General features: G+C 49.9%; 1 protein-coding gene across 33 annotated transcripts in view; it reads left to right on the top strand.

Annotated features, from left to right (window-relative positions):
* The first annotated feature begins 1,123 nt into the window (after positions 1 to 1,123).
* Positions 1,124 to 26,470, top strand: part of PCBP3 (poly(rC) binding protein 3) — a 45,002-nt gene continuing 19,655 nt past the window's right edge. For 3 of the 33 annotated variants that reach the window (XM_059868189.1, XM_059868188.1, XM_059868201.1), the window contains exons 1-10: positions 1,161 to 1,198; positions 2,353 to 2,454; positions 18,606 to 18,747; positions 19,025 to 19,048; positions 19,826 to 19,858; positions 20,394 to 20,510; positions 21,005 to 21,136; positions 21,407 to 21,556; positions 23,829 to 23,903; positions 26,327 to 26,368. In XM_059868189.1, coding sequence (XP_059724172.1) covers positions 18,679 to 18,747; positions 19,025 to 19,048; positions 19,826 to 19,858; positions 20,394 to 20,510; positions 21,005 to 21,136; positions 21,407 to 21,556; positions 23,829 to 23,903; positions 26,327 to 26,368 — 642 coding nt within the window. In that variant the 5' untranslated portion in view covers positions 1,161 to 1,198; positions 2,353 to 2,454; positions 18,606 to 18,678. Of the gene's footprint in view, positions 1,199 to 2,352; positions 2,455 to 3,450; positions 3,652 to 6,770; positions 6,862 to 18,605; positions 18,748 to 19,024; positions 19,049 to 19,825; positions 19,859 to 20,393; positions 20,511 to 21,004; positions 21,137 to 21,406; positions 21,557 to 23,828; positions 23,904 to 26,326; positions 26,369 to 26,470 lie in introns of those variants that run through there. The other 30 variants (XM_059868181.1, XM_059868169.1, XM_059868185.1 and 27 more) reach the window with 22 other exon arrangements.

Below are 26,470 nucleotides of genomic sequence, written 5' to 3'. Positions count from 1 at the left end.
AGCCGTGCTCTTCACTGCCATGGATCAGCAGGTGGAAAGTTTTTGGTGGGAGAAGCCTACTGCTGCCTCTCCTGGCAATGCATGCTTCATTGGAGAGAGCAACAAGGAAAAAAAATTCAATTGGTTCCTTTGCTTTTACTGTCAGGGCAGCCACAAGGTGCAGGGCCTTTAGCCATGCTGGAGAGAGGATTTGGGAGATGATGGCAAGGGTGATAGTCCCCCAGCAGCCCAAATGTTGCTTATCCATCTCATGATACCTTTTAAGACAATTCCTGAGTGCCTTGGACTGGTCAGTGATGTGCCCAGCAGAATGTTGTGGAAACAGCTTCACTGGAGTTGTCAGATGGTGCTTAAAGCAGACAAGATGTCCTTTGCAGTGCTGAGGTTTCTACCTGGAGGCTGCTTTTGAGTTGCTTGAGGTTCACTCTTACCTGTGCTGGAACTGAGGTTGTCTCAGCCCAGCAAACCAAACCTCCTGTGTGCCTGGAGTGACCTGCACCCTGGTGGCAGAGAACACCTCCTGCGTGTGCACTGGTGCCTGCTGCAGGAGCACAGGGTCATGGCTGGGATCTCATCTGCAGCTTGGTGGGTGGAAGGGGTGAGACATAACAAGGAGCAGAGCTGCCGAAAGATGGACCCATTTTTGATTAAGAAAACTGCTAAAAAATTCCTTAATGCTGTGGTTGCTGGATGCTAAGCCTTGCCTTGGAATAAACCTAGGACCCCGAAGATGTGTACAAGTCTCTTCCCCCATGAATTTATGGGATGCAGGTTGATTTGTGCCCACACTGGCTCTGGGAAGAAGGATTGGGGTTTCCTTGCAACCCCTTGTTTTTCCAGCATCCCTAAATGCTTGCCTGAGCTCCCTTTTCATGGGTATGTAGATGAGACTGGTGCCATGATGGGGATTTTCCCTTCTTGTTAACAATCCTGGAATCAGTGACCAGCAATTGGTACTGATGAGGATAAAACAATTACCAAGGACTCCTCTGATTTGGCCCTGGGCTTCCCTGTTCCCTGTGTTGCCCTTGGCCACGGCAGCAGGGCTGGGAGGATGCTCTGTGGATTCCAGGTGGGGGGGCTGCCTGGGCTCCTCAGGGTGCTGAGATGTGCTGTCTTCCAGATCCTTCCCTGCCTCCTGCACTGCTGACCACCAACTCCACGGGATCCCTGACCTGGCCCTGCGTGTCCTCCAATGGTGAGTCACACTTTGAGGTTTCCATCCTTTCCAGGCTTTTAGTTTTGGCCAGAGCTCATGGGACTGGATGTTGTGATTGCAGCAGTTACTGTGATTTAAAATTTATCTGGCTGGTGTAGGCTCAGTGGAGAGCAGGGAAGTCCTTCAGAGTCCATCCTGGCACCTGTGCTGCTTGCAGGTGACACCAGTTAGGGATGTAGCCACTACCTTGGAGGACATGGAGAGAACTGTTGAGAGAAAAACCATAAATTCTGAGGACAGCTGGTTGCTGAGAGAGGCTGTGTATACTCCAGCCTTGGAGGTTTTCAGCCCCAAAGGGATAAAGCCCTGGGCAACCTGCTCTGACCTTAGTGCTGATGATGTTGTGAGCATCAGCAGGGCTGAAGACTGATCTCAGGAGGTCCCATGGGCTCCCCTTCCACTGACAAGCTCCTTCCCATGGCAGAGAACTGCCGAGGTCACTGGGGATGAGCATGGAGGTTGCTGAGTCACCGGGAGAGAGCAGGTTTTCCTTGTTAACACATAAGGTGCCCCAGCACACCAAGAGCAGCACCAAGTTCAAGCAGGGGATCTGCAGCTCACCCACCCTGCTGCCTGGGGAATATTCTGGGCAGTGGAGAGGTTTTCCAGCCCTCTGGCACTCGGTTTATTAGTGGCTGAGGCTGCTCCATTGATTGTATTGACGGGTAGTGCATGCCCCAGTTAACTTATTGGGAGCAGCAGCAAAAATCCAGCTGGCACTCGGAACCCATGGTGCTGAAATGTGCCGGATCCTTTCCACCACCGCTGTATTTCTGCAGGAAGCAGGCCCCTGGCTCCACAGCTGGGCACAACCACAGGCAGGTGACCACAGAGGAAGTCTGCTGGGCTATGAGCACTGTGAAGTCTCTCTGGCATTCCAGGGATCTCCTCCACAGGATGATTTCCTGTGGTTGGTGGATGCTGAGGATCTGCCCAAACCTGTTTGCAATTAGAAAAAAAAAAAAAAGAAGTTCTGCTTGCCTACCTAAACACAACCTGGAGGTGATGCTCTTGATCATTCTCCCCTGGCCCCCAACCCAGTTTGTGTTTTATTTCTCTCTCAAGTTCACATTAAGCAGCTTTGGTCTTTCCTCTGTGCCATGCTTTAACCTCTGCCGTGTCCTGGTCTGCAGGCTCGTGCCGTGGACTGCTGGGTTCCCCCCCATGCTCAGCATGCCCTTTTCTGGACCTTTCCAGGTATCACTCTGGAGCTCGAGGCCATCCTGTAGGGTAAGGTAAGGTCCTTTCCACATCATCCAATCCCAGAATGGCTCAGATTGGAAGGGGCCTTAAAGCTCGTTTTGTTCCATGGGGACACTTCCACAGGCCCTGTCCAACCTGGCCCAGAACACTTCCAGGGATGGGGCAGCAACAGCTTCTCTGGGCAAATCTTGGGAGGAGGGATCTTTGCAGGTCCCTCAGGCTGTAAAACCACATGCAGGGAGGGTGTTGGGGCCTCTCTCCTGCATCTGTGCAGGTCTCTCAACCCTCCGTCTCCTCCCTCGCTGCCTGCTTTCCGCCACGCTGGCCATTCCATTAAAACCAGTGAAAGAGCTAAGCTGGGAAGTGCAGAGATGGGGTGATTTTCATCAGCCACCCTGCTTTTGTGACTAAAATAGATCTGGAGTATCCCTAGGCCATCGTGCTGTCCCAGGCATTGACTGGCACGAATGGATGGTAGGGCAACATTTCCATTAGTGGAGGGGAGGATGCGTGTCTCCAAGGGAGAAGATAGCTCCATAAAGCAGAAATGTACTGACAGACAAACCCATTTCTCTTTTCTCCCATTCCTCTTATGAGTGTCACTTATCCCTATTTTCTGCCCGGAAAACATCGGGAGAGACTGGCCAGAGCAAACAGCCTGCACCTGCAACACAAGGGTGTGTTTTGGACAGGGGGATGGAGGTTTCCCAGCGGAACCGCACGTGACCCAGTAAGGTGCAGCAAGGATAGAACTTGCCAAAAAAACCTGTGAGGAAGTTTATCCATGGCCTCTGGTGATGTGGTGGGTACTGGTTGTGTCTGGTCTGAGGTTTCCGCCATCACCTGTCCAGCAAGTGTGTTTTATTCTCTGGCTTTAGTGAATACACTTTCCTACAAGATAAGGCTAAATTTTGGTGAACACCACAGCATCTCATAGTTCCCATCTCCCTCTGGTAACGGCTCTGACATAATTTTTCTGCCTTCTCATGCTCTCTGTCCACCATCCCATCTCTTCTCCCAGGTCTGTGTCCCCAGCCTCTCTCCCACATCCACAGGAGGGAGAGGAGCCTGATGCTTGTCTCTGCCCAAGCCCTCCCCAAGGCTGTGTCTTGGACCTCTTGCCCCATGGGATTCCATCGTCGGAACTCAAGGCTGGTCCTGTGTGTGTGGTACTGTGACATTTTTTATAGCAAAACTACATCTGGGAGAGACACCTGGAAGAGCACAAGGTGGGATTGTGGTCATTGTCCTGTGCAGGGTCAGGAGCTGGCCTCGATGATACTTGTGGATCCTTTCCAACTCAGGATATTCTGGGACTTTACATGAAAAAACTGCTGCTCCATCTCCCATCCAGGTGATGGGATGAGTGGTCACTGCTGTTGCTGGAAGATGGAGACTCTATGGGGTTAGCAATGTGCTCAGGTGGGAATGCTAATCTGGAGATGCTGTGGGGTGGGAATTGTCCATTCCAGCAAGGCAAACAGCTGTGACATGAGGCTGCAGGGTGGTGATGGGAACGTGCCCGCCAGTGCCAAACCATTTCCCAGTTTGACCCTTCTGCTCAATCTGAACTTGAAGGTGAATCACCCATTGATCCAAGCTGGGCTGATTAGCACCATGCCCTGCGGAGAGCTCAGCCTCCAGCACCACCTCCCTCTCTCCCCATTTTGTTCCTGCCTCCCCTTCACGCCTTTCCAAAGCCATCAGTCAGAGCATAGCACCCTGGGCTGCTGACCTTGCTGGGGGCTAGGGGTACAACATATAGGTCCCTGTAGAGAGCTGTCCCACCATCTGATGGGCTTCTCCCGGTTGCCACTGCCACCTCTGCACTGTCGGTAAGCCTGGCAAGCGCCTGCCATCAGCTCGGGGGTGTGGGGAGGCATGGGACAAGGCAAAGGGGTTGATGCCCATCGTGCCAGAAGCCACCTTTTTCGTAGGCAGTGACGTTATCTGCCAAGCCATGCACTAGTTCTCCTGAGTTAAGGGCTCTGATGGCGTCACATGGGCAAAATACAATTTGAGGCATCTCTTAATCTTTAGCTAAAATGTCAAATGAACTGGGAAAGTGTATTTGCTTACCTATTGGGAAGCAAAACCTGATTTGAGGTTGGAAACTTAGAACTTGGCTTGGCTAATACGTAAAAAGGTCAGGTTTTGGGAGGAAAGAAGATGATGCGCCTTTGCTTCGCATCTTCTGTGCTTTAGCCACAGATATTTTCCTGCAGCTGAAAATAACAAACCATTTTAATCTAAGTATTGCTTGTTCTGATCTTTTAATCCAGCTTGCTTTCTGTTGGCACAGTGGCCTGAAATGATTTATCCGCCTCCCTCTCTATTATATAATTATTGGGAAGATTACTGGGGAGCTAGCTTTAGCTTTGCTGGGGAAGGAGGAGGGGGCTGAAAGATGGGGTGGGGGTTCATGGAATCACAGAATCATGGAATGCTTTGGGTTGGAAGGGACCTTACAGGTCATCTCATTCCAAACCCTTGTTGTGTGCAGGGACACCTTCCACTATCCCAGGGTGCTCAGATTTCTTTTCTGTGGCCATCAGAAAACATGGGAGGGGCAAGCAATGAGCTGGATGCTTTGGGTTGTGGCCATAGTTTGCATCTGAAAATTTTAGTGTGGGAAGTTTCTCCCTCAGTGTCTATTTATTGGAATTGAGTGTCCCGTGATCTGGCTGGAGCGTGACCCTCCAAGCGAGAGAAGATTTGGGTGAAACCCTGCGCTTTTCGGCACTGTTTGTGGCCTTTTATGGCTGTACATGTGGTTTTGGGAACAGCATGGTGAGACAGTCTGGCCTTGGGAAGAATCTGGAATTAGGGACTGTGCTTCTGATGCTTCCCGTCTCTGTGCAGAGCTGTGGAAGGGGGGCATCTACAAGGAAGAATCAGCATTTGGAACATGGTGGTGATGCCAAGAAGGGCTGGAGGTGGCCATGGCTTCTTCACCAAGCTCAGCTGGTCCTCCCAGGAGCCTTAGGTGCCACCCCGTGATAAAAGGTCTTGATCCCTTGGGTGTTGGGGTGGCTGGGCACAGCTGCTCTGCAGAAGGGCTCTACCAAGGGCAGATGCCCAAGGTAGATTTGGCCTTAGCTTTCAGGTGAACAGGTGTATCCCTGGCATGGAAAGATGGCACAGCCAAGGGTTGGCACAGCCCAGTGGAGACTTGGGTTGCCAGAAAAATGCCTCTTTTGGCTGGTCCGACTGGCTTGAGCTCTGATGGACAAAACATGAGGGTATCTGAGGGCTCCAAAAATTCCTTTTCCCTCTCCAAGACAGAATGTCTGGACACCAAAGGGCTGGTACCTGTCCTGACTACAGAGGGAAGGACAGGAGATGCTTGGCCTGTGGACCACAGCCAGCTGGGATGTGGTGGCTCACAGCTGGGACGAGGGGACACCCCGAGCACCAGTCAAAATCAGAAACTGAGAGCAGTGGCTTGGCTCTCCTTGCTCCACATGGTCTTGGGGATCTTTTTGGGATGCCCAGAATTGTGCTGCATTTTGGGCTGGGTGAGTGTCTGTAGGGGGGACACTAAAACACCTTTTGGGCCTGGCATGGCCAAGGGATGGTGGGAGCGGGCAGTGCCCACCTGGACTGTGCCACGCTCCCTCCACTGCTCTTGGTCCAGCTTCCCAGAAAGCTGTTCCAGCAGCCTCCAAAGGAGGAGATTGTCATCTTTTGCAGTAGTTGTTTGGTGCATCAGCCAGGAGGGCAGAAGAGGATGGGAACAGCTGAGGAGGGATCAAGAGCAACATTGGGGCACGAGATCATCTGGTTTGGGTGATGGAGCAGTTGTAACATATCCGCTTCCTGCAGGGAGCCAGCTGCACTCTGGGATGTGCAAGGCAGGGCTTCAGCCTGCTTCTTCCCACCGTGCTGCTGCCTCGGAGATGGAGGGTTTAACACAGCCCTCCTGTCCCTCCTGGAGGCTCTGGCCCTGTGCTGGGTGGCCAGACACCCTCTAAAACATGCCTAAATTTCCCCCTGCACACAAGCAGTGCACCAGAGCTCATTTGATACTGAGATCCTTTCTCCTTCATGTTGGAAGCGTTGGCTGGTTCGCCCTCATCGCCTCGGGGCATCCAGATTTGCTCAGTGGCCTTAAAAAAAAAAAAAAAAAAAAAAAAAAAAAAAAATTGAAGTGCATGAAATGGCAAGAGCATCAACAGTGGGTGCATCCCCCTTTCCAGCAAACCCAGGGATTTGGGAGAAAATAGGTCACGTGCCCTTCATCCCATGCCACGTGGTGGATCTCCCAGGGCCAATGAGATTGGGAGCCCTTCCGTGCTGAACAGCGGAATAAGAAAAAAAATTACTGGGATTTTTTTTCCCCCTGTAGCATTTTTCATCCTTTCCAAACGTGAAAAGACTGGCCATCTGTCTGGATCCCCCTCCCGCCAAAGCGGCACGAAAGCAGTTCTTTGGGAAAGGTAAGGAGATTTCATAGATTGTCTTGGTGGAAGACCACCTGCCGCGGGCAACTTTTCCCACCGGTGTAAGTCAGGGAAGAGTCCTGGAATGAGCCGGGTCCTGGGCTCTGGTGTGGGTTGGAAGAGCTTTGAATGCTTAGGAGCAGTTTTAAGGGAATCTCTCCTGGAGGAAATTTACATCTGTGGCAGTGTGAGGTGGGATTATGGGGGACATCGGCACACGAGCAATGGGATTCCCTCAGTTAGCAGCTGCTCCCCAAATCTCTCCTGGGAGAAATTTCCAGAATATTTTTGGGATATTATTTTACCAAATATCTTTTTGGTTTTGTTTTTGCAAAAAAAATACCAAAATTTCCAAATATTTTTTGTGAGTTAAATTTGCCAAATCTTGCTGCAACTTTGTTTTGCAAAATCTTAGTTCTCGAAGTGTGTGCTTTAGTTAAATTACTTATTAAATAGTTAAATTAGTTATTTTAATTAAATTCCGTTTTACCCATGCCCGGCAGCCAGTGCCACCATGGGTAGGGAGGCATCCATCTCTTCCTTAACCAGAATATCCAGCTGTTTCTAAATTCCATGATTTGCAGCTCAGGCTTTGGACAGTAAGTTGTGTGTGCTCTTGGGTGGGAATGGCACAAATGGAATTTCCTTCAAGGAGTGGACACTAAAATAACAGAACAGGGATGTGAATCATGTCTTAGTGTGGTAACATAATAAAACCCCCAGCCCTGATTCATTTGATTTTTATCTTCTGTTATTTTGTTTTATTTGGTTTTAGGTATTTCTACTTTTTAGTTCCAGTATATTTCCAAACTTTTAATATTTTTATTTCCATGGAAACTAGAATTCCATTCTATTTCCAGTATTTAAAAAAATATTTCTAATTCCATTCTACATCCATTAATTTTTAATGCTATAAATATTCTTATTATTTAATTCTATCCAATTTTCATTCATTTTCTTTCCCTTTGCTGTGGAAATTTGATTTAGAGAGAGGAATCTCTTTTATTATGATGCTCGCTTTGTTTTCTGTTTGTCCTCAGATACCCATTTTTCTCAAAAAGGGTGTAAAAATTCTTCCTGATACCATCATGTTTCTGCTGCATTTTGCTTGGTTTTATGATCACTTTATTAGTAGAAAAGTGAAATATTAGTGGCAAATGTTGTAGAGTACTTAAAAGCTGAATCAACCCCAAATTATCATCTTCATACTATAAAGGAAAAATATTCTCAGATATGTTTTTCTCATAATTGGAGATTTCTGGGATAATGTGATTTGAATGTGAACCATCTTTAAAAAAATCTGATTTTATTAATTGGAAGTCACGTCCAGCTTAAGAATAAACAAGAAAAAAACAGTAGCTCAAGGACGTTGTGTTTAAGTTTCCATAAAATGATTGACCTTTGTTTTGACAGATGCAAGGACAGATGCTAGTCTGCATTTTGATACAGAAACCCAACCCTGAATTAAAAAAAAAACCAACAGGCATTCTTTCCTAATAGCTGGGGTTTTGCTCTTAATACAGAATTCTAGAATAACTCAGTAATATTTCCAAAGCTCTTAATCTCAGACTTCCCCCTTTCTTTTAGGGATTCGTTTGTATAAATATTTTCAGCATTCTCAGACACAAAAGCAAATTTTTCTTCTTGGGAAATAACTGCAGGAAATGTTCTTTTAATCTTGCTGAATTAAGAGGATGCTTATTCCTTCAAAGAGAAATGGTCATTTTGAAGTGGGGACAAAAGGCTGCTGGGGCAAATCTCTTTATAAGTGCCTCCAACGTTATTTCAGCACTTTCAAAATAGCATTGGAGAAGCTGTGGGAATGTAGCGTGGGATGCGTGGAGAGGAATGCTGTTTGGATTGCTGGCAGATGGAGCATATCCCTCAGTGGTGGCCAGGTCCCTTTGGGGGTGGACCAGGGGCCACAGCGAGCTGCTCACCACCCACCTTGAGGGATACTCCCCTTGTATCCAGGTATACCAGCCCGCCATGCTGCTTTGGTGGTCCCAGGATTGCTTTTCCCAGGGGATCAGTTGCTTTTTCCAGGTCCCCTGTTGAAAAATAGGTGTTTGCTGTGGAGCAGGTGGAGAGGGCACCTTGCTGTCGGCATGGCTCTCCCTGGTGGGGGGGAACATGCCTGGCACACTGGGATGAGCTTGGTCCCGGTGGTGGTGGAGCACTGGGAGCCCTGACTGTGTGCCTTTGGAGAGCAGGAGAAGGTCCCCAGACCTGCAGGATGGCACCTCTGCCCTTGAGCCCCCCAGTCCTGCAGCATGAGGGTGGGTGACAGCCCCTGTGATGGGAGTTTGATGGTTCTCTGCAGCTGCTTTATGGCCAGCTGAGTTGGAAAGGGAATTTGAAAGCTTCCCCAGTCAGTGAGGGCTGTTTCCATCCGCTGAGCTTTTTCCCAGCTTTCTGCTGAACGCATCCATCCTGGTGCTGTGATAGCATGCACACACACATGGATCTGGTTTAATTTATTTATTTAATTTGGGGATTGCTAAGTGAGCTGGCAGCAGGCAGTGGGGGCACCCTACTGCCACCAAACCCCCTCCATTCCATGGATGCAACTTTGGAGCTGGATACCACCCATGGGAGAGGCAGGTTGTGGTATTGGTGATATCGGTGACGCATCCCCCACAGATATTGACAGAGATCCACAGCCCTTCAGGAATGCAATCACTGCAGTGGCTGTGCCCTCACTTCCAGGGCCAGGTTTGGGGACAGGGGCAGTCATGACCCCATCTCTGACAGCCCCAATTCCCAGCAGAGCTAGTTCACCCATTCTCTGGCTGGGGTTTGGCTCAGCATTGAGACCTGAGGTAGGAGAGGACCTACCACAGGGAGAAGGGGAAAGGAGAGGCGGCTCTCCTTGATTGTAATCGGGGTTGAGGTTTAGCTGAAGTGAAAACAGATCGGGAGTGACAGTTTTGGAGCCTGCTGTCAGGGTCTGAGCGCAGCATGCTGGCGATCCACCCCCAAATGCCGAGGGGCCCCATCCTCCTCCTTGCCAGCTGGAGCGGGAAGAGCCAGCACCGTGCAGGATGGGGACAGTGCAGCCCAGCAGAACCACCACACAGCCCTGTCACACATGACCCTGCAGCCCCTTCCTTTGGGCTGGGGACAGTGTCGGGTGGGACACGGCCCTGTGGTGGCTGTCGGTGTGGGATCCCCTGCTCCTGACTCCTCTGGCCCTGCATCAGTGGGGGCTTGGCAAGGGAGAGATGGGGTCAGTCTGCATGCAGACCAAGCCCCTTGGGATGCTGGGTCACTACTCCAGGGAAGGCAGAAACAAGAGTCCCATTTCCCACTGATCAGTCTCCTGTTCCCAAAGAACATCCATGGCCAGGGTGAAAATTATGGATTTGAGATTGCGGACAAAGAGCACTGGATTCAACCGGGATTGATGGGACCAGGGTGTTTGTAACTCCCCCCATCACCCTTGATTGATCCCCACATGTTTTCTGTGGTGCACCTAATCTGTCCCTTACATCCCCAGCATGGCAGCTGGGGGGAGTGGGAAGACCTGTTCCCCCATCCCTGGATCAGGAAGGGCTCGGACCTGCCACAGGTGCTTTGAGAAGTTGGGTGGCATTCATGAGAGTAGCCCCAGCCCCCCATGTTTCTGTCCAGCAGTACCTGGACAGACTGCTCCGGGGCAGCCCATGTGCTCCAAACCTCATCCCTATTTCCAGGGATTAGAGAAATGGAGAGGGGATGAGATGAAGCAGTAGATTGCTTTGCTCTCAGGGTGAAGGGATTTGTGGACTGCCCCCAGATCAGTGGATTGAAAATGAAGGGAAGTAGATTGAAAATGGAGGAAATTATTGGGATGATGCTGCCTGTGGGATTAAAGCCAGGGCAGCCGGCAGGCTCTGGAGGAGGAGGTGAATGAGGGGGGTTGTGGGATGGCTGCTGCTGGGCACTGTGGAGAGATGCTCCTGGTTGCATCCTTATCTGTTTTGGAGGATGCCCTGGAAGGTGGGCACTTTCTGCTTTCCCAGGTCCATGGAGGAGTTCTCCTCTCAGCTGTCCCCCAGCTGCAAGGATGTTGGGAATGTGCCTGGAGCTTTTTGCAGTGCTGTGCCTCTCATTTCCAGAATGCTGGGGAACAAGCTGCTTGTCTCTGGAGGTCCACACACCTCCTTGTGCTCTCTCCTTTGCTAGCATCCAGCATGGATCTGTGGCCATGAGCATCCTTTTTGGGGAGTCTTTTGGGTTCCCCTGAAAAATGACATCTAAAATCTGGCACTTAGGGGGCTGATACTTGACTGTCTCATCCCTTGGGGTATGTTTCCAACTCTGCTGGCTCCTTTGGGGCAAGATATGGATCCTTTGGGGCTGATGCACAACCCTGGCAGAGCATCCCTGGGGCATCTGTGGAGGCATCTCCTGCTGCAAGGTGGCACCTCCTGGCTTCTGTTCCTTGGCCTTTGGCTGGGAGGAAATAACCCTGAATTGTGTGCATTTGGCTTGGTGTCAGGGTTGTAAATGTGGTTGTTTAACAGAGATGAGCTTTATTTGCCAACACGTGAATGTTTGGAAGATTTAAAGAGGGATAACTGGTGGCGTGGCGTGGCTGTGGGGAAGCTCCTTTCTTGGATCTTCTTCAGTGCAGCTTAAGCCCCTCGCTCAAAGCCCTGTGTCCCTCCACCCTCCTGCGCTGCAGAGCCCTGGTTCTTCCAGCCCTTCCCTGTGGGTCTGTGTTTGCTGGCCCCAGGGGTGTGGGGTTGCTCTCTGCTGCCTGGATCTCCTTTGAAGAGCCAGTTCACCATTCCTGGTTTCCTTCTCCTGGTCTTGCAAGTCAGCTTGTCACTCTCAGCCACTATCAGGTGGATGGGGAGCATTTCCTTTGTGCACTTAATTGTACAGAGTTAAGTTGCAAAATTCTGTCTTATTTTCTTCACATTGCCACACTCATTTTGGCTTCTTGCTCTGCTCGCCAAGAGCTTCTCCCACCTGGGTTGTCATCTAGCATTTTAACAGGAGTGTCCCTGATCAATGTTTTGAGGGGTTTTAGAGCATTTCCCAGCCATTTTCCAGTGGTTTCACCCACCCCAGCTCCCTGCACATCCCACAGTTACTCCGCTCGCCAGCAGGCTTGGTCTGGCTGCCCTCTGCAGCACTGCTTGTGGTGCTTCCCAAGTCCCACTGGCAGTCAGGGATGTGGATGTGGAGCGTGGCACTGAAGCAGTCCCTTTCCTGGTCTCTGCAGTGCCGAGCGATGACGTTTGGGATTCTTTTCCCTGGCTCGGCTTCTGCAGCAGAGCCCACCCCACTCTGCAGTGCCGAGCCCCACGGCAGGTCCAGGCTGGGGGGGCAGTGCGGCGCTGCTGGCTCTGCCTCCCTCAGCCCACTGGGGCACCTGGCATCAGCCAAGACCCAGCCAATGCTTGATCCTCTCTGGACCATCAGCAGCTCCCATGGATGCTCCCAGCCTCTCCAAAATAATGGCTTGATCTTGGAGGGGCAGCTGGTATTTCAGGAAAAAACTGTAATTGCTTTTATATATCTTTTAATCTGCTGGCAGACCAAAGGAGAAAGAGTTGATGTTCCTTATCCCAGGAAATGTTATTTCCTTGGCACTCAGGGTCTTGTCAAAGGCTTACAGACATCTGCCAGTGCTTCTGGTCACTGAGTCATGGTGGACCCAGCTGCAATGAGCATTGGCTTTCATCACCTCATAGGGGGAAGTTTCTGATGCACTTACACAGTGTGACATTCACTGAAAATACTATTTTCATTGGCATGTTGTTCCAGAAGTAACTAAAAGAGTGATTTGGAAGTGGCTGAATTATAGCACAATGTTCCCATCCCCTCCCTGCTAACCCCAACCTTCCAAAATCAGCTTTAATTAAACAAATTAAGTGAGGACCCATTATTCTTTGAATAACTCCTAATAATTCTAATAACCTTGTTGAGGTGGTGGTTAAACAGGTTCAAGCCACTGGTTTTGCTCAAGGTCTCACAATCAAAAAGCCCCGAAAACAGCCCAAACAAGGTTTTCTGGCTTTCCTAAAGACATCTGACATCCTCCTGCTACTACATTGCATTTCCCTCACTCTGTGTCTGACCTCTGCTTGCAACACTGCAGCAACTTGTGTGAGCAAATGGGAATTCTGCATCCTGTAGATCTCTGCATATGCATCTCTAAGGTACCTGAATTTCATCTAAACCTGCTATTAACACAAACCTCAAGGTTTTGTCTCCCACAAATGTATCAGGGCACAGAGATAGGTACTCTCATCCTGCTGTCCTGTTGCAGTAGGGAAAATTATGTTCCAAACCATCATCCTGGGGAGGCTGGCAGGGAAAGGCTACAGTTTGATCCAGTGATCTTGACACAAAAGATTGCAGTAATGGTTCTGCCATCACAACAAAACGAGCCGTTCTCCCTGGACTGAGCTTGTTTTGGTGGAGGCTAGTGCCTGAGCCCCTAAGTGGGGTTCACCAGATAAAGGAGAAAACCAGGAAATTGGCTAGGAATTTCCTGGAGGAGAGGGCAGGTGTTTGGCTGGGATGTGGCTGTGCCCACTGCAGCATGACTGCGCTGGAGCTCTGCATCATTGTATCAGCACAGACATTCAGAACAAGAGGAAATGACCTCAGGATGTGCCCTGGGAGGTTTAAATTGGATATTAGGAAAAATGTCTTCATGGGAAGGGTGGTCAGGCACTGGCACAGGCTGTCCAGGGCAGTGAAGGAATCCCCATCCCAGGAACTGCTAAAAAGGCACATGGATGTGGCACTTGGGGACAGGGTTTACTTTGACGGTGCTGGGGAAACAGTTGGACTCGCTGTTCATAGAGGTCTTTTCCAACCTAAATGATTCTGTAAGTCTGTGATCTCAGCTGGAGGGGAGCAGGGAAATAGGAGCAGGTGACTGAGGAAGAAGCCTCCAGAGATGCCTGCTGTGGGGGCCGGAGCAGGACATTCATCTCCTGTGCTGCTTTTAATGATTATTGGCAGGGAAGCGGCAGATATATCCTGCTGGCTGATGGACAGCATAGGGCATCTTTTTGGTAAAATGTTTCCACCAAAGCTGGCGAGTGGAGAAGAGGAAAGGTCAACCAAAATGACTACAGCTATGGAAAATGGCAGCAGCTGGAATTGCAGCTTTGTTCCCAAATGGCTTTTGGTGTCACTCATGTAGATGGTGCTACTGCCCTCCCACAGCTTCATCTCCCAACAGCTGAAGCTCGTTGGTGGCTGATGCATTTCCATGTGGTTTAAGGTTTTTCCTCCTTCCAACCCTGTCTTGACCTGGCCAGACTGTGCTGTCATCATAATCCCAAGCTGGCTGCATTGCCGAGCTTCCCAGCCTCTAAAACACCATGCTGGAAATCACCGGATTAGGTCTTAATGGCAAGATCAAGTCAGCGTAATATGAGTTGGGATAAAGCTCCTGCTTATGCAGATGGACAGGCAGCCCTCCTTGAGAAAATGGGCTAGAAAGCCTAAAATGTCAGAAAAACATCCTCTTTCCTGGCCTCTCTGGCTTTTCTCTGCTTTTAACACATCCATCGTTTTCCAAGGGTGAGAAAACCCTGGTCTGAGTTTTGTGAAGATGCCCTCACAGAGGAAAATGCTGTCTTGAGTGTTGGATGTTCTGTCCCAGATGTTAATTCCCAACACTAAATTCTGCCACCCCTATTTGAAATCCTGGCTGTGGATCATTGCAGTGTGCTGGAGGATGCCAAGGGTTTGTGGCTGTCTTTAACATCTGTGCTGGTGGGGTTCCTGGAACACCAGAGAGTCTGAGAAGTATGGTGGATGTTTTCCAGGATGGCATTATCACTGAGCAACCGAGATGCTCCAGGGCGGGTTTTGGGTGTGGTCCTTTGGGGAGGTGGCACAGCAGGGATTGCACAGACCAAGGCCCTGCCCACCCTGCTCTTTACCTGCACAGGTCATCACGGGCTCTTGGTCAACAGGGCTCTGAGGTGTTGGATTTTATCAGCCTGCAATGACCAGGAGAAGCTGTTCCTGCCCCATCCCTGGAAGTGTTCAAGGCCAGGTTGGACTCCAGGGCCTGGAGCAGCCTGGGATAGTGGAAGGTGTCCCTGCCCGTGGCAGAGGGGTGGAACAAGATGAGCATTGAGGTCACTTCCATCCCAAACCATTTTGTGATTCTGTGATATGCCTGTAAGAAAGTGGGATTTTTTGGAGGCCCGGTGATGGGTGTGGGGGGGTGATGGAGACTTTCTCCTTTGCATTGGCTTGGTGGTGCTTGTGAACTTCCCACTCAAATGTTTCAGGGAGGGGGTGAGTTATGCCAGTGGGGCATCTTTGCACAGAGTTCTCCTCTCTGTTTTTGGACAGCTTGAACAAATATTGCTATGCCCCCCTAAAAACAGCTCTAGGAAGCAAAGCTTGTTATCAATGGTGCTCGTGCACCCAGCGAGCCCTAGGAATGCATGGAAGGAGGAAGAGGAGGACAAGGGCTGGCTTCAGCAAGTGCAGAGCCAGCAATGTCCCTCAGCCCCCCTGCAGAGATTTGGGCTCTGCTGAAGCTCAGCTGAGTCTCCTGCCATCAGGGATAGCAGAGGCATGATTCCCTGGATCCCAGCATCTACTTTTTCCAGCTCCTGTGTGGAAGCTAGGCTGGAGAACAATATCCAGCCCAGAGCTCCATTTCCCTCCTCCTGCTCTGCTTTATGTGCCTCCTCCTGTATGGGAGATGATCGTGTTATTAAAGTAATTCAATACACAGTGTTCAGATTTCCCCTGATTGGAAGGGAATTGCTCGAATTTTAGGGATGTGTTGGTATTTGTGAGGTATCAACATGCATAAACACAAGAGTGCCAGCTGAGGGAATTGCTCCAACCTCTAAAAAATTGGAAAAGAGAAAAATTGGAGTGCGTATGTTTGCATGTGGGGAAGAGGAGTCTTCCTGCTGTTCTAGGCTTTAATTTTCCTTCCTATGCCTTGATCACTGATTCCTGAGTTGCTTTTTCAGACATAGGGGGTTCCTGATAGATTAAGGAAATTTCCCAGAATTTAATATATTTGAACCGAGGAAGAACCAGATTGCTCTGAGGACTGCTGATGTCTCCTCCAGGCACTTTTGCAAAGGCAGCTGCAATTAACAGGCCTATTTACTGTGGAATGGGATCATCCTTTGGAAGGACATTTTCCAGCTTTGGGGCACATCTCCCCTTTCTGTGGTGCAAAAACTTTTGGCTGCTCCTCATGCATGGAAGAACGATGCTCCAGTCCTCCACCTGTGGTTGCCCAGGTGTGATGCTTGGCAGAGCCTTGCTTGACTCACTGTGCAGCTTCCCTTTTGGGACCTAGCTTGACACTGTCTCCTAATTCCATGTCTTTGACATCTGTGGAGCTGTACCTGCTTCTCACTGGGCTGGAGCTGGGCTCTGTATCTAGGCTGGACATTGGGCTGCATGTAATGGTGTCCTCAGGGCTTTCAAGTGGGTGGACAAAGGAGCCATTTCAAAGCTGTGGTGAACAAGGCAGAACACGATGGTGAAGAGGAAGGGGCTGAGATTGTTCTCTCTCCAGGCAGGGAATGCTCTGAAATGCTCAAAATAGCATTCCGGGGGATAATTTTACCCAGCCCTTTGTCCATGTAGAATGAGGGCTGTTGGGGGAGGCCTGTGCCCAGAGTAAATGCTTTGGATCTATTGTTGCCATGCCTTCCATTGAGCTCATGAGCCCCCTATAAAACACTTACCTTTCACTAGTATGATTAAGAAAAGGCCAATATAGCTTTCCTGCTCACTGGAGCATGAAGCGTGTTTAATTTAATAATGCTGATAAATCTTAAAGCCAGGAGCATTTGGCTAACACATGACCCACTTTTTCAATCAATTGGAAGCATTTACGTAACGGCCTGATGCAGGGTTCTTCCTGCAAGGGATGTGGAGCTGGGGATGGCAAACACCCTCCCTGCCACAGGACCAGGGGAAATGGCTTTAGACTGAAAGAAGGGAGAATTAGATGAGATTTTAGGAAGAAATTCTACATTGTGAGGGTGGGGAGGCCCTCGCACAGGGTGCCCAGAGAAGCTGGTTCCCTGGAAGTGTCCAAGGGCAGGTTGGACTCCAGGGCTTGGAGCAACCTGGGATAGTGGAAGGTGTCCCTGCCCATAGCAGGGGGTAAAATTAAATGAGCTTTAACGTCCCTTCCAACCCAAACCATCTGGTTCTATGTCAAGCCAAAAGGTGCTTTTAAGGGTGGGGAGAAAGAGAATATTTCCGAGGAAAAAGGTGATGACATTGGAGACTGAGGTAACAGGAATGGGCTGAGAGACTGTAACAGAACAGGCAAGATCAGGAATTTTACAGACTGAGCCTACTGTAAGGTGTACAATGAAGGAAAATAACTAGCTGACTCCTGTGCATGGAAGGCAGTGCCAAAAAGAGTCAATAAGCAGAGAGGTACAGGTGAGCATTTCTAGTGCTCACAATGTGCCAGGAAACAAACTCCTCACCAGAGACATAACAGAATTATAAAATGGTTTGGGTTGGAAGGGACGTTAAAGCTCATTTAATTTTACCCCCTGCTATGGGCAGGGACACCTTCCACTATCCCAGGTTGCTCCAAGCCCTGTCCAACCTGGCCTTGGACACTGTCAGGGATCAGGACCTCACAAACTTTCTGGGCAGCCTGTGCCAGTGAATCTGTTTTGGTGTTCAGCACATTTCATTTCTTATCCTTCTTGTGAGGATTCCATCCTTTTTTTTTCATTTGTAACATGCAGGAGCCTCAAGCCCCATGTTTGCATGTAGGTCATAAGCAGCCTCATTCCCAGTGAGCCAGTGTCCTTTAGCTTCAGGGAATTCTATTCCCCTGCAAACCACGTGGGTTTATCCATTTTGGGTTTCATAATAACCTCTGGGAAGAGGTTTTGCATCAAACCCATATCCCAGCCACCGTCTGTGCATTGCTGCTGTTTATTCATCCTGACTTGCATTAAAGCAGTACTTGAGAACTTGTTTATCTCCTGCTTTTTTTTGCTCACGTAAGTCCCTGTCTGAGCAAAGGGAAATGCCAGATGCTTGTGAGCAGGATGAAAAATATCTCATCTGATACTGACTGAGGGATTAAATAATGTGAGGGAGAATTGCTCTGTATCCCTCAGCATGTAGAAGGATGCTGGCACCTCCCTCTGGGACGGGACTGCTCTCCCCATGCAGTGGGCTGCAGGGACGTGTCATATGCCACGTCCTCATGCAGAGATGCTCCTAAAGAGGCATCAGGCATGAAAAATGAAGGATTTGTTGCCATTCTGTGGTTTTTATTTATTTCCCCCCCTTGACTTCAAAACATCAGTGACCCTCTAGAGGGCAGAGGGTCACTGATGTTTCAGAGGAAAGAGAGAGAATGGAAAAGGAAAACAGCATGGCTTCCTTAGATATTTGTGACATGAGTGACTGGAAGGGGTGTGGTCCGCAGTCTGCCCATCTGGGAATTCTCAGGTCAGGATGTGTGGCAACCAGGATGCCAGTTCTGTCCTTCCCATTCAGTGGTCCTGGAGTCAGATAGACAATTTCTGACCACTGAAAAGGTGCCTTGTGGTTTTCTTTATGCTGGAAATGGTGAACTTTGGTTTGCTAGATAGGTGCTATGGATGCTTTAAAGCCCCACTGCAGCCGCTGGCCCTTGGCCAAGCTGCTCATCTGATGCCCGGGTCCAGAATTGTTTTTTAGCTACTCTGTGGGGGTCTGTCCCACCCCAAGGAACTTATTCTGAGAGCCAACAGTCCCCGCTGTGTCCCCAGGTGATCCTGCCAAGGTGCTGCCTGTGCCAGGCTGCTCTCCCAGCTAGCGCACGTCTCTCGTCCCTGGTAGGAAATGGAGTCCAAGGTCTCCGAAGGCGGTCTCAACGTCACCCTCACCATCCGGCTGCTGATGCACGGCAAGGTAAGGCGTTCCCACAGTGGGGGTGTCCTCACAGGTCCCTGTCCCACCTGCCCAGCCCCACACACAGCTCTGTCCAGCTGTCCCAGCCCAGGAATAGCTGTCCTGCCTGTCGGGAGGGTGTCATGGTGCTCCTACTCCCTCTCATTTCTGCCCCTCAATCCTGTCCCTCTGCTGCAAACAATGTCCACCAGGTCTTCACTTCATCATGGGGTTGGGTTGGATTCTCATTGCGTTTTCTAATGTCAGTTCCTCTGGTTTTGGCTTTTTTTCTGTGTAGGAAGTGGGAAGCATCATCGGGAAGGTAAGGATGCCTTTTAATGTACCTTTGATGCTGTTCCTGCACCTGTGATGTGGCATATGTCATAGTCACCTCTTCCCTGTGATGTCCTGAAAGGTGTTGAGTGCCTGGGCTAGTTGCTGCATTTGTGAGCCAGGAATTAGGAGAAACCCACAGAGGGGTCAAAAGACCATTCCCCTGAAAACCTCACCAACCACCAAACTGTTTTCAGCTGCTTCACTAGGTGATGGCTGGGAGTTTACAGTCATGTTACTCTTGTGTTTTCATCAAATAACTTCATTAAGAGATACTAAGAATGTCACACAGGTACATTTAAATTATATTCTAAGTAATTCTATAGTCCCTGTCTCTGAGGCCAGAGGACTCCATTTACCTTGTCCAGAAAAGCTTCCTGAGTTGCTCTGGTGTTTCCACAATGTTTTGGAAAGTCCTGGCTATACAGGTTTAGGGGGTTTTTTGTGTGGTTTTAAAAGAAAGGTTTATGGTGGCAAAGATTTGCAGCATGAACACATTTTCCCTGTATGCTTGTGCCTTATTTTTCCATCAGCATGTCCAACTCTGGGAATATTCACAGTTGTGAATTTGTATATATATATTTGATGATTTACATGCTCAGCTCTTCCACTGACCATCATGTGGGGAGGCAGGGCCAGGCATTACAGCTCCCATGTTTTTGGCTACACATTGGCATGTATTAGGGAGATGCATTTTTGGTAGGGTTGTTTTAAGGGTAGAAGTTGTGAATTTTCAGTAATGGCTTGGTTTTCTCTCTTGTTTCAGAAAGGAGAGACCGTGAAGAAGATGCGTGAGGAGGTGAGCAGCCTGCTCTGTGGATGATTTGTAGGAGGAAGGGAGTGCAGAGTGTTCAGAACTGCACATTGCCCTGTGTGATATGTGCAGTAATTCCCAGGGTCAGGACAAGCAAGCCAGCTGTCCCCAGAGCTCTTTGGACCAGTTTTTTCCCTTCACACTCAAACTCCTGTCACATTTTCCAGAGTCAAGTATTTAATGAAACATTGAAATTAAGTCACTTGTGAGATGCTTTGAATTTTTCCAGGGTCTTTGTACCTGCAGCTCCCAGGGAGTTGTCAGGACAATGAGTAAAACTCTTCACAGGCAATGACCCCACGAGCTGGTCTTACCTCGATTCCATGGGTTTGCTTTGCGATAAAACATTGAAACCCTTTCTAAGGGTTGGGATAAGGCAGGGCTGAAATCACTGCAGAGGAGGGGTGGGAGTTTGGAAGGTTAGCTGGAATGCTGCGAGGCTGACACAGGTATCAGGCTGAGAGAGGACCCTCCTGATTGCTTGGCTGTGGCTATTCCAGGACTCCTCTTCTCTTTCCAGAGTGGGGCAAGGATCAACATCTCAGAGGGGAACTGCCCTGAGCGGATTGTGACCATCACTGGCCCCACTGATGCCATCTTCAAGGCTTTTGCCATGATTGCCTACAAATTTGAGGAGGTGAGAAATGTGAGCCAGCCCATGGCTGGGAACAGCAGGGTCTGCTTGGGTTTTACTAACTGGGACATGGCCTCAGCATAGAACCTTTCACACATCTCTAACTAGGGTGGGTCTGGAGCACAAGTCTGATGGGGAGCAGCTGGGGGACTCAGCCTGGAGAAAAGGAGGCTCAAGGGGGACCTTCTCACTCTCTACAACTGCTTGTAAGGAGAGTGTAGCCATTTAGGTGTTGGTCTTTTCTCCTAGGTAACAAGTGACAGGACCAGAGGAAATGACCTCTGGTTTGTGTTGGATATTAGGGAAGATTTCTTCACTGGAAAGTCTGTCAGGCCTGGGAACAGGCTGCCCAGGACAGTAGTGGTCACCATCCCTGGAAGTGTTCAGGAGGGAACTTTAGTCACCTGACCACAACATGCGTAGATGTGCCACCTAGGCACTGGACGTGGCTCTGGTCAGGTACCAAGGGCTGATGTGCTGCACTTTTCCTTCCCAAGGACATAACCAACTCCATGAGCAACAGCACCGCTACCAGCAAACCTCCAGTGACACTGCGGCTGGTGGTGCCAGCGAGTCAGTGTGGCTCTCTCATTGGCAAGGGGGGCTCCAAGATCAAGGAAATCCGAGAGGTAAGGCGGATTCCATTTCATTATTGCCCTTCAGTGCAGCTCCTTGGAGCTGATCTGCAGCCAAGGGGGAGCTGCCTTGGGAAAGGGGATCCCTGTGCTGCATCACGGATCACATTGCTTCCCGGAATGGTGTGGCTGATGTAGGAGCAGCATCCCACAGAATGCCATGTGCCGGGCCCTTCGGAGGTGCCTGGTGTCGGGGCTGGAGCTGGCTCTGAGTGAAGGCATTCAGCTGTGGGATTTCTCCTTCCTCTCTCTTTCTGTCTCCAGTCCACAGGTGCTCAGGTCCAAGTGGCGGGGGACATGCTGCCCAACTCCACGGAGCGGGCGGTGACAATCTCAGGGACACCCGATGCAATTATACAGTGTGTCAAACAGATCTGTGTGGTGATGCTGGAGGTACAGTCTGTAACAAAGAGGGTAAAGTACATACGGAAAAAAAATCCCAGCTGGCCCCACCAGAGTGCTGGGAGCTGTAGAGGCTGTCTCTCTCGTCCCCTTCACCACGCGTTGTCGGACCACTCTCATTTCCTGGTACCTCTGCTGGAAATACACCCTGTGTCTTTTCCTCACCATTGTCCGTAGTTTCTAGAGTCCCACACTGGAAGCCTGTCTGGTCGGGTGCCCCAAAGGAGGTGGTTTGTGTCAGAGCAGGGGGTGGCTTCGGGGCAGAGGAGTGCCAGCAAGCTGGGACAGCCTGGCGTCCCAGCAGCACTCAGGGTGCTGTGAGAAGGATATGGGGGCTACAGACAGCTACTGCTCCAGGAACCTGGTCTCTGCCTCACAAGTACCACAACCAGGAGGAGAAAGAGGCCAGAGCATCCCCTGCACTGGGGGAGCTGGGACTGGGAGCACAAGGCTGTGTTCCAGTGAGGCACAGTGGGAATGGTAGTGAGGAAGGCTGGTGGAGAGCAGGGACTATAGGGCACATGGATGTATGTCCAAGGTGCCCTTTTCTGGGATAAATGGTGACAAGCAGAGCTGGAAGATCTCTGCCATGGAGAAATGCTGCTGTACCAGTTGCTGGAGATGACCTCAGGCACGTGCCTCATGTCCACACTTGCCACCTCAGATGGGAGAAGCTCCGGGAGGAAAGCCCCTGGGACACAGGATGGTGACACATTCCACTCCTGGTGCATCCCAGAGACAGACAAAGCAGGGACCAATATAAGGCCCTCTGCCTAGCTGCACAGCCCTTTCACAACAGGAAGGAGTGTGTTTCCCACAGGAGAAGCTTCAGATGTGGATGGCGAGGCTTGGTGAAGGTGATGCAAAACCAGATGGAAGCATCTTCAGCTTGGCAGCAGCACATCTCAGCAGGGATAGCCAGGAGCCACATTACCCATCCCTGTTGGTTGTGATGCTCAGGCAGCTGCACTGCTGCCAGAGGAATTTTGGATGATGAGGTCACAGACTGCAGCACTGATGACATCCGGGTCATCATCAGACTGCAGCAGAGATGAGCCTGAGGTGATGCTTGCCAGGTGTATTAAAACGTTTTTCTCACAAAGCAAGATGTGCTGCTCCTCTGTACAGCTCATCCATGGGAAAGAGAAAAACCCACAAGTCTTCTTGAAGTCTGAAATCTGGAAAGTGCCCTGGCTTTAATGGCTCACAGAGATGTTCCATATCACCTTTCAGTCTTAAACAGATAATCCTGTCTCGTCCCCTCCAAGATTTGTAATGCAATAAAAGAACAAGTGGGTTTGGGATGCTGGAGATATACTTTGATCAGCTTTCCCACAGACAGGTGCTTAACAGCAGGATTTAGATAACGCTGCTTTCCTACAAGTAGATATCCAAAGAATGACAGGAAAAAAATTTTTTTCCATGAGATAGTGTAATTTCTGTTGCCTGTCCTTATATAGCAGTCGCCGAGTTGTTTAATTTTGGGTAGAAAGCAAGAGAAGAGCTGAAATGTCTCCTGATCCCTAGAAACTTCCATGTTTCCTATAGCCTGTAAGTTGTTCAGGAGAAAACCAGAGGAAGAACCTGGGTGAGCCACTCCTGCACATCACACCTGTGGCTCATTCACTGCAGCTCTGCTCAGACCTACCCAGGGGCCCGACAGAGAGCATCAAGAGCACAAAATCATGGAATCACAGAATGTGTGGGTTGGAAAGGACCTTAAAGGCCATCTAATTCCAGCCCTCTGCCATGTGCAGGGACACCTCTCAGCTGACCACAGGTGCCTCGCAGCACCCGCGTCACAGCTCAGATGGTGATGACCGCATCAAGGCCTGAAGATGACCTTGTTCCAGTGGTGAGGAAGATGAGGGCAGCCAAAGAGCTTGAATATGGTGCTGCGTTGCTCAGATGGGCTGTACCTTCCCATCTTGCTGTTTGAGGCTCTCCTCAGGGTGTTCTGAGAAGGGTTCCGGGAGCCTAGAGCAGGCGATGTGGTTTGCGCAGAGCAGAGCAAAGCTGAAGGAGGCAGCGGAGGTCCAGGAGGCCATTTAGGGGCCCATGCCTTGGCAGGTGATCTCCCGTGCCCCAGGTTGTCCTTGTTGCCCATGAAACCCCTCTTCCCCCCGTGTGTTCCTGTCCAGAAACGCGGTGTTGCCTGGTGTGGGTGTTGCCGTGGTGGCCCCGGGGGCCGTGCTCCGTTAGGTGCTTTCTAACACTCTTTTTGCCGCCGTTTCAGGAAAGCTGTTCTAATGTTCTCTCTCCCTCTCCTTATCCCTTTTCCTAGTCCCCACCAAAAGGTGCCACCATTCCCTACCGCCCAAAGCCCGCCTCCACCCCTGTCATTTTTGCAGGTGGTCAGGTAAGAGCCGACCCGCTTGCAGCCTCCACTGCCAACCTCAGCCTTTTACTGCAGCACCAGCCGCTGCCCGTTAGTGCACTCAGGTTTCTTGCCTTCTGACTTGCATGGTGTCATCCCATCTGTTGTGTGCCACAGCAGCTGGACTGAAAGATCTTGGCTTAGCTCCTGTGATGGATGCTGGACAGTGAGCAGAAGGGAACAGCCAGCCTGGGGAGACACAAAGGAAAGGCTGGAATTTACTTCACTAGACCCAAGTTCTGTATTTGTCAGTGGTTGAGAAGGAGAGGATTAGAAAAGCATTGTTGATCGAGAGGATGTCACTGCTCTCTGGCACCTCAATTAGAAATACCATTGTGTAGCTGTAATTGATCCAAGGTAGGAAGGGTTTGTCGCAGCTACTCCTCTGCTCAGGGCAGCCACCATGGGAGAGCCGTATCCCCCTCCCTAGTGCTCAGCTGATTTGGGGTACTGCTTCCCCCTGTGCCAGAGCCTGCACTGTGTCACCCCAGTGACATTGCAGCCTTGCAGACATCACGTGCTATTTCCAGCCCTGAGCTTTGGGGTGGTTTTTCCTTTGTGGGATAACCATCTCATGGGTGAGCTGGAGGTTATTCTGAAAACAAAAATCAGCAGAAACAAGAGCAACTGAGCACATGGCTGTTTCTAAAGAGGGAACTTACACTGTTGCTTTCTCCACCTCATCTCATCACCCTACCTGGTGACCGAGGGCCTGCCTGTAGATGCCACCCTGCTGAGGTGCATGACATCCAGCAGGGGATGTACCTTCCAAGAGCTCCAGCATCCAGGTAGGGCCAGCACCACAAAACCACAGCTTATGCCACCTAGAGCAGTTCCACACAAGTTATTTAATTTCTCTCCAACCATAATAAATAGAAGGACAAAGTAAGAACAGGAGTAAAGCCCAGAGCACAGGCTATTTCAGGCTGAATTGGTCAATCATCGAGATCAGGAGTGTGTCACTCCATCTTAGCAGCCGTCCTGGAAAAGAACTTTGAGTTCAGCTGCCTGGTCTGTTCAAAAGGGAGAGTGAGATGGAGGCAGCAGATCTTCTGCTGTGAATGGCTGGTTTCTTGGACAGAAGTAACATCATGGGAAGAAGAAACTGTCTCTGAAGTGAGAGTTCTTCCCAATGTTGGGAGCCCTTAGGCTCTGCCCAAGGGGTGGCACGGGGCAGGTGGGCTGAGGACAGCTGGTGACAGTGGTGACAGGTGTTTGGGGTGGGATGAGCCTCCAGGAGCTCAGCAGGCTGAGTGATGTAACAACCAACAGCAGCTGCCAAAGAAACCAGCCCTCAAAGGTCAGAGCTGAGTTGCATCTGTCCAAGACACCTTCCTGCCCTTGATTACCTTTTTTGACTCAGTTTTTCTAATCAAAAACCAATGGCCAAATTAAACCACCAGGACAGACAACTTTTCAGCCTCTGTCATGTCCCATGTGCTGGGATGCTGGTGGGCACTGGGACAGCCATTTTCTCTTTTCCTCCTGCATGATTTTGGGGGTTTCCTTCACATAAAGCACTTTGCTCTTTGCAAACAATGCAGCAAATTTGCAGGTGGTTCCAAGGTTTTTTCCTTTCATTTTTCTTGGCAATCTTTACTCTCCCTTTTCGAAGTGTTCTCCATCTCTTTTGCCATTTCTTTCAGAATCATCTGAATAATGTATCAACATGTGAGATATATTTTAGTATCTGGTTAAGTCCTAAATATTGGGCTCTCTAGTGTCTGGCTCTTCACCCACATTGGTGCTTATTTTGAGATTATTTGCAAACAAAAGAGAAAGGATTGCTACAAAGGATGGGAAAAACACACAAACCCCTTTGCCTGGCATATACTTGCATGGATTTATCAATTTCAGCTGGTGAAAGGCATCACAGTGCAGGCAGCCCTCATCTCCATGCCTTTCCAATGCCCCAGCAGAGCACTGGAGTATACAGGGTGGATGTAAAGCATCCACTGGGACTTGTGCACCTGGAAATATGGAGAGGCTCACGGAGCTGGCTTGCTTTTTGGGATCACGCTTGGGCAGTGATGTCAGTGTGCACCTGCTACACAGGTTCTGTTGTCAGAGGGGCACTAAAGATCCCCCACTTTCAAGCCCCATGCAACTGATCCTTATTTTTTGTACAGCAAAGACCAGCCACAGCCTGATATTCCTGCTCCATGCATGCTGGCACCTATAAAGAGCTGTTTCTTTCCTTCTGAAAAAGCCAAACTGAGCCTGAGCCCTTGAAGTCAGATAGCTCAGCATGCTCTAGGTTGAATGGGAGGTGGAACATCTCCCTCCTGCCACAAGGATTTGGTGCCCCAGGGAATTTAATGTGATACAGGGGGTCCCAACGGAGGGATGGAGTTTTCTCCTCATGTCCTGCCAGCCCTGGTAACATCTTTGGTTTTCCTTTACAGGCCTATACAATTCAGGGACAATACGCTATTCCACACCCAGATGTGAGTTTTACCCTAATTTTTCTTATACCATTTTCTGTTACCTGCATGCTACTGTCAATTCACATAATATTAATATTAGCCAATAATATTAATAGCGTATTT

The sequence above is a fragment of the Haemorhous mexicanus genome, chromosome 26 (assembly GCF_027477595.1).
Source record: "Haemorhous mexicanus isolate bHaeMex1 chromosome 26, bHaeMex1.pri, whole genome shotgun sequence".
Taxonomy (NCBI): domain Eukaryota; kingdom Metazoa; phylum Chordata; class Aves; order Passeriformes; family Fringillidae; genus Haemorhous; species Haemorhous mexicanus.
Note: the sequence above shows the minus strand (reverse complement) of the source record. Positions and strands in the feature narration are given on the sequence as shown.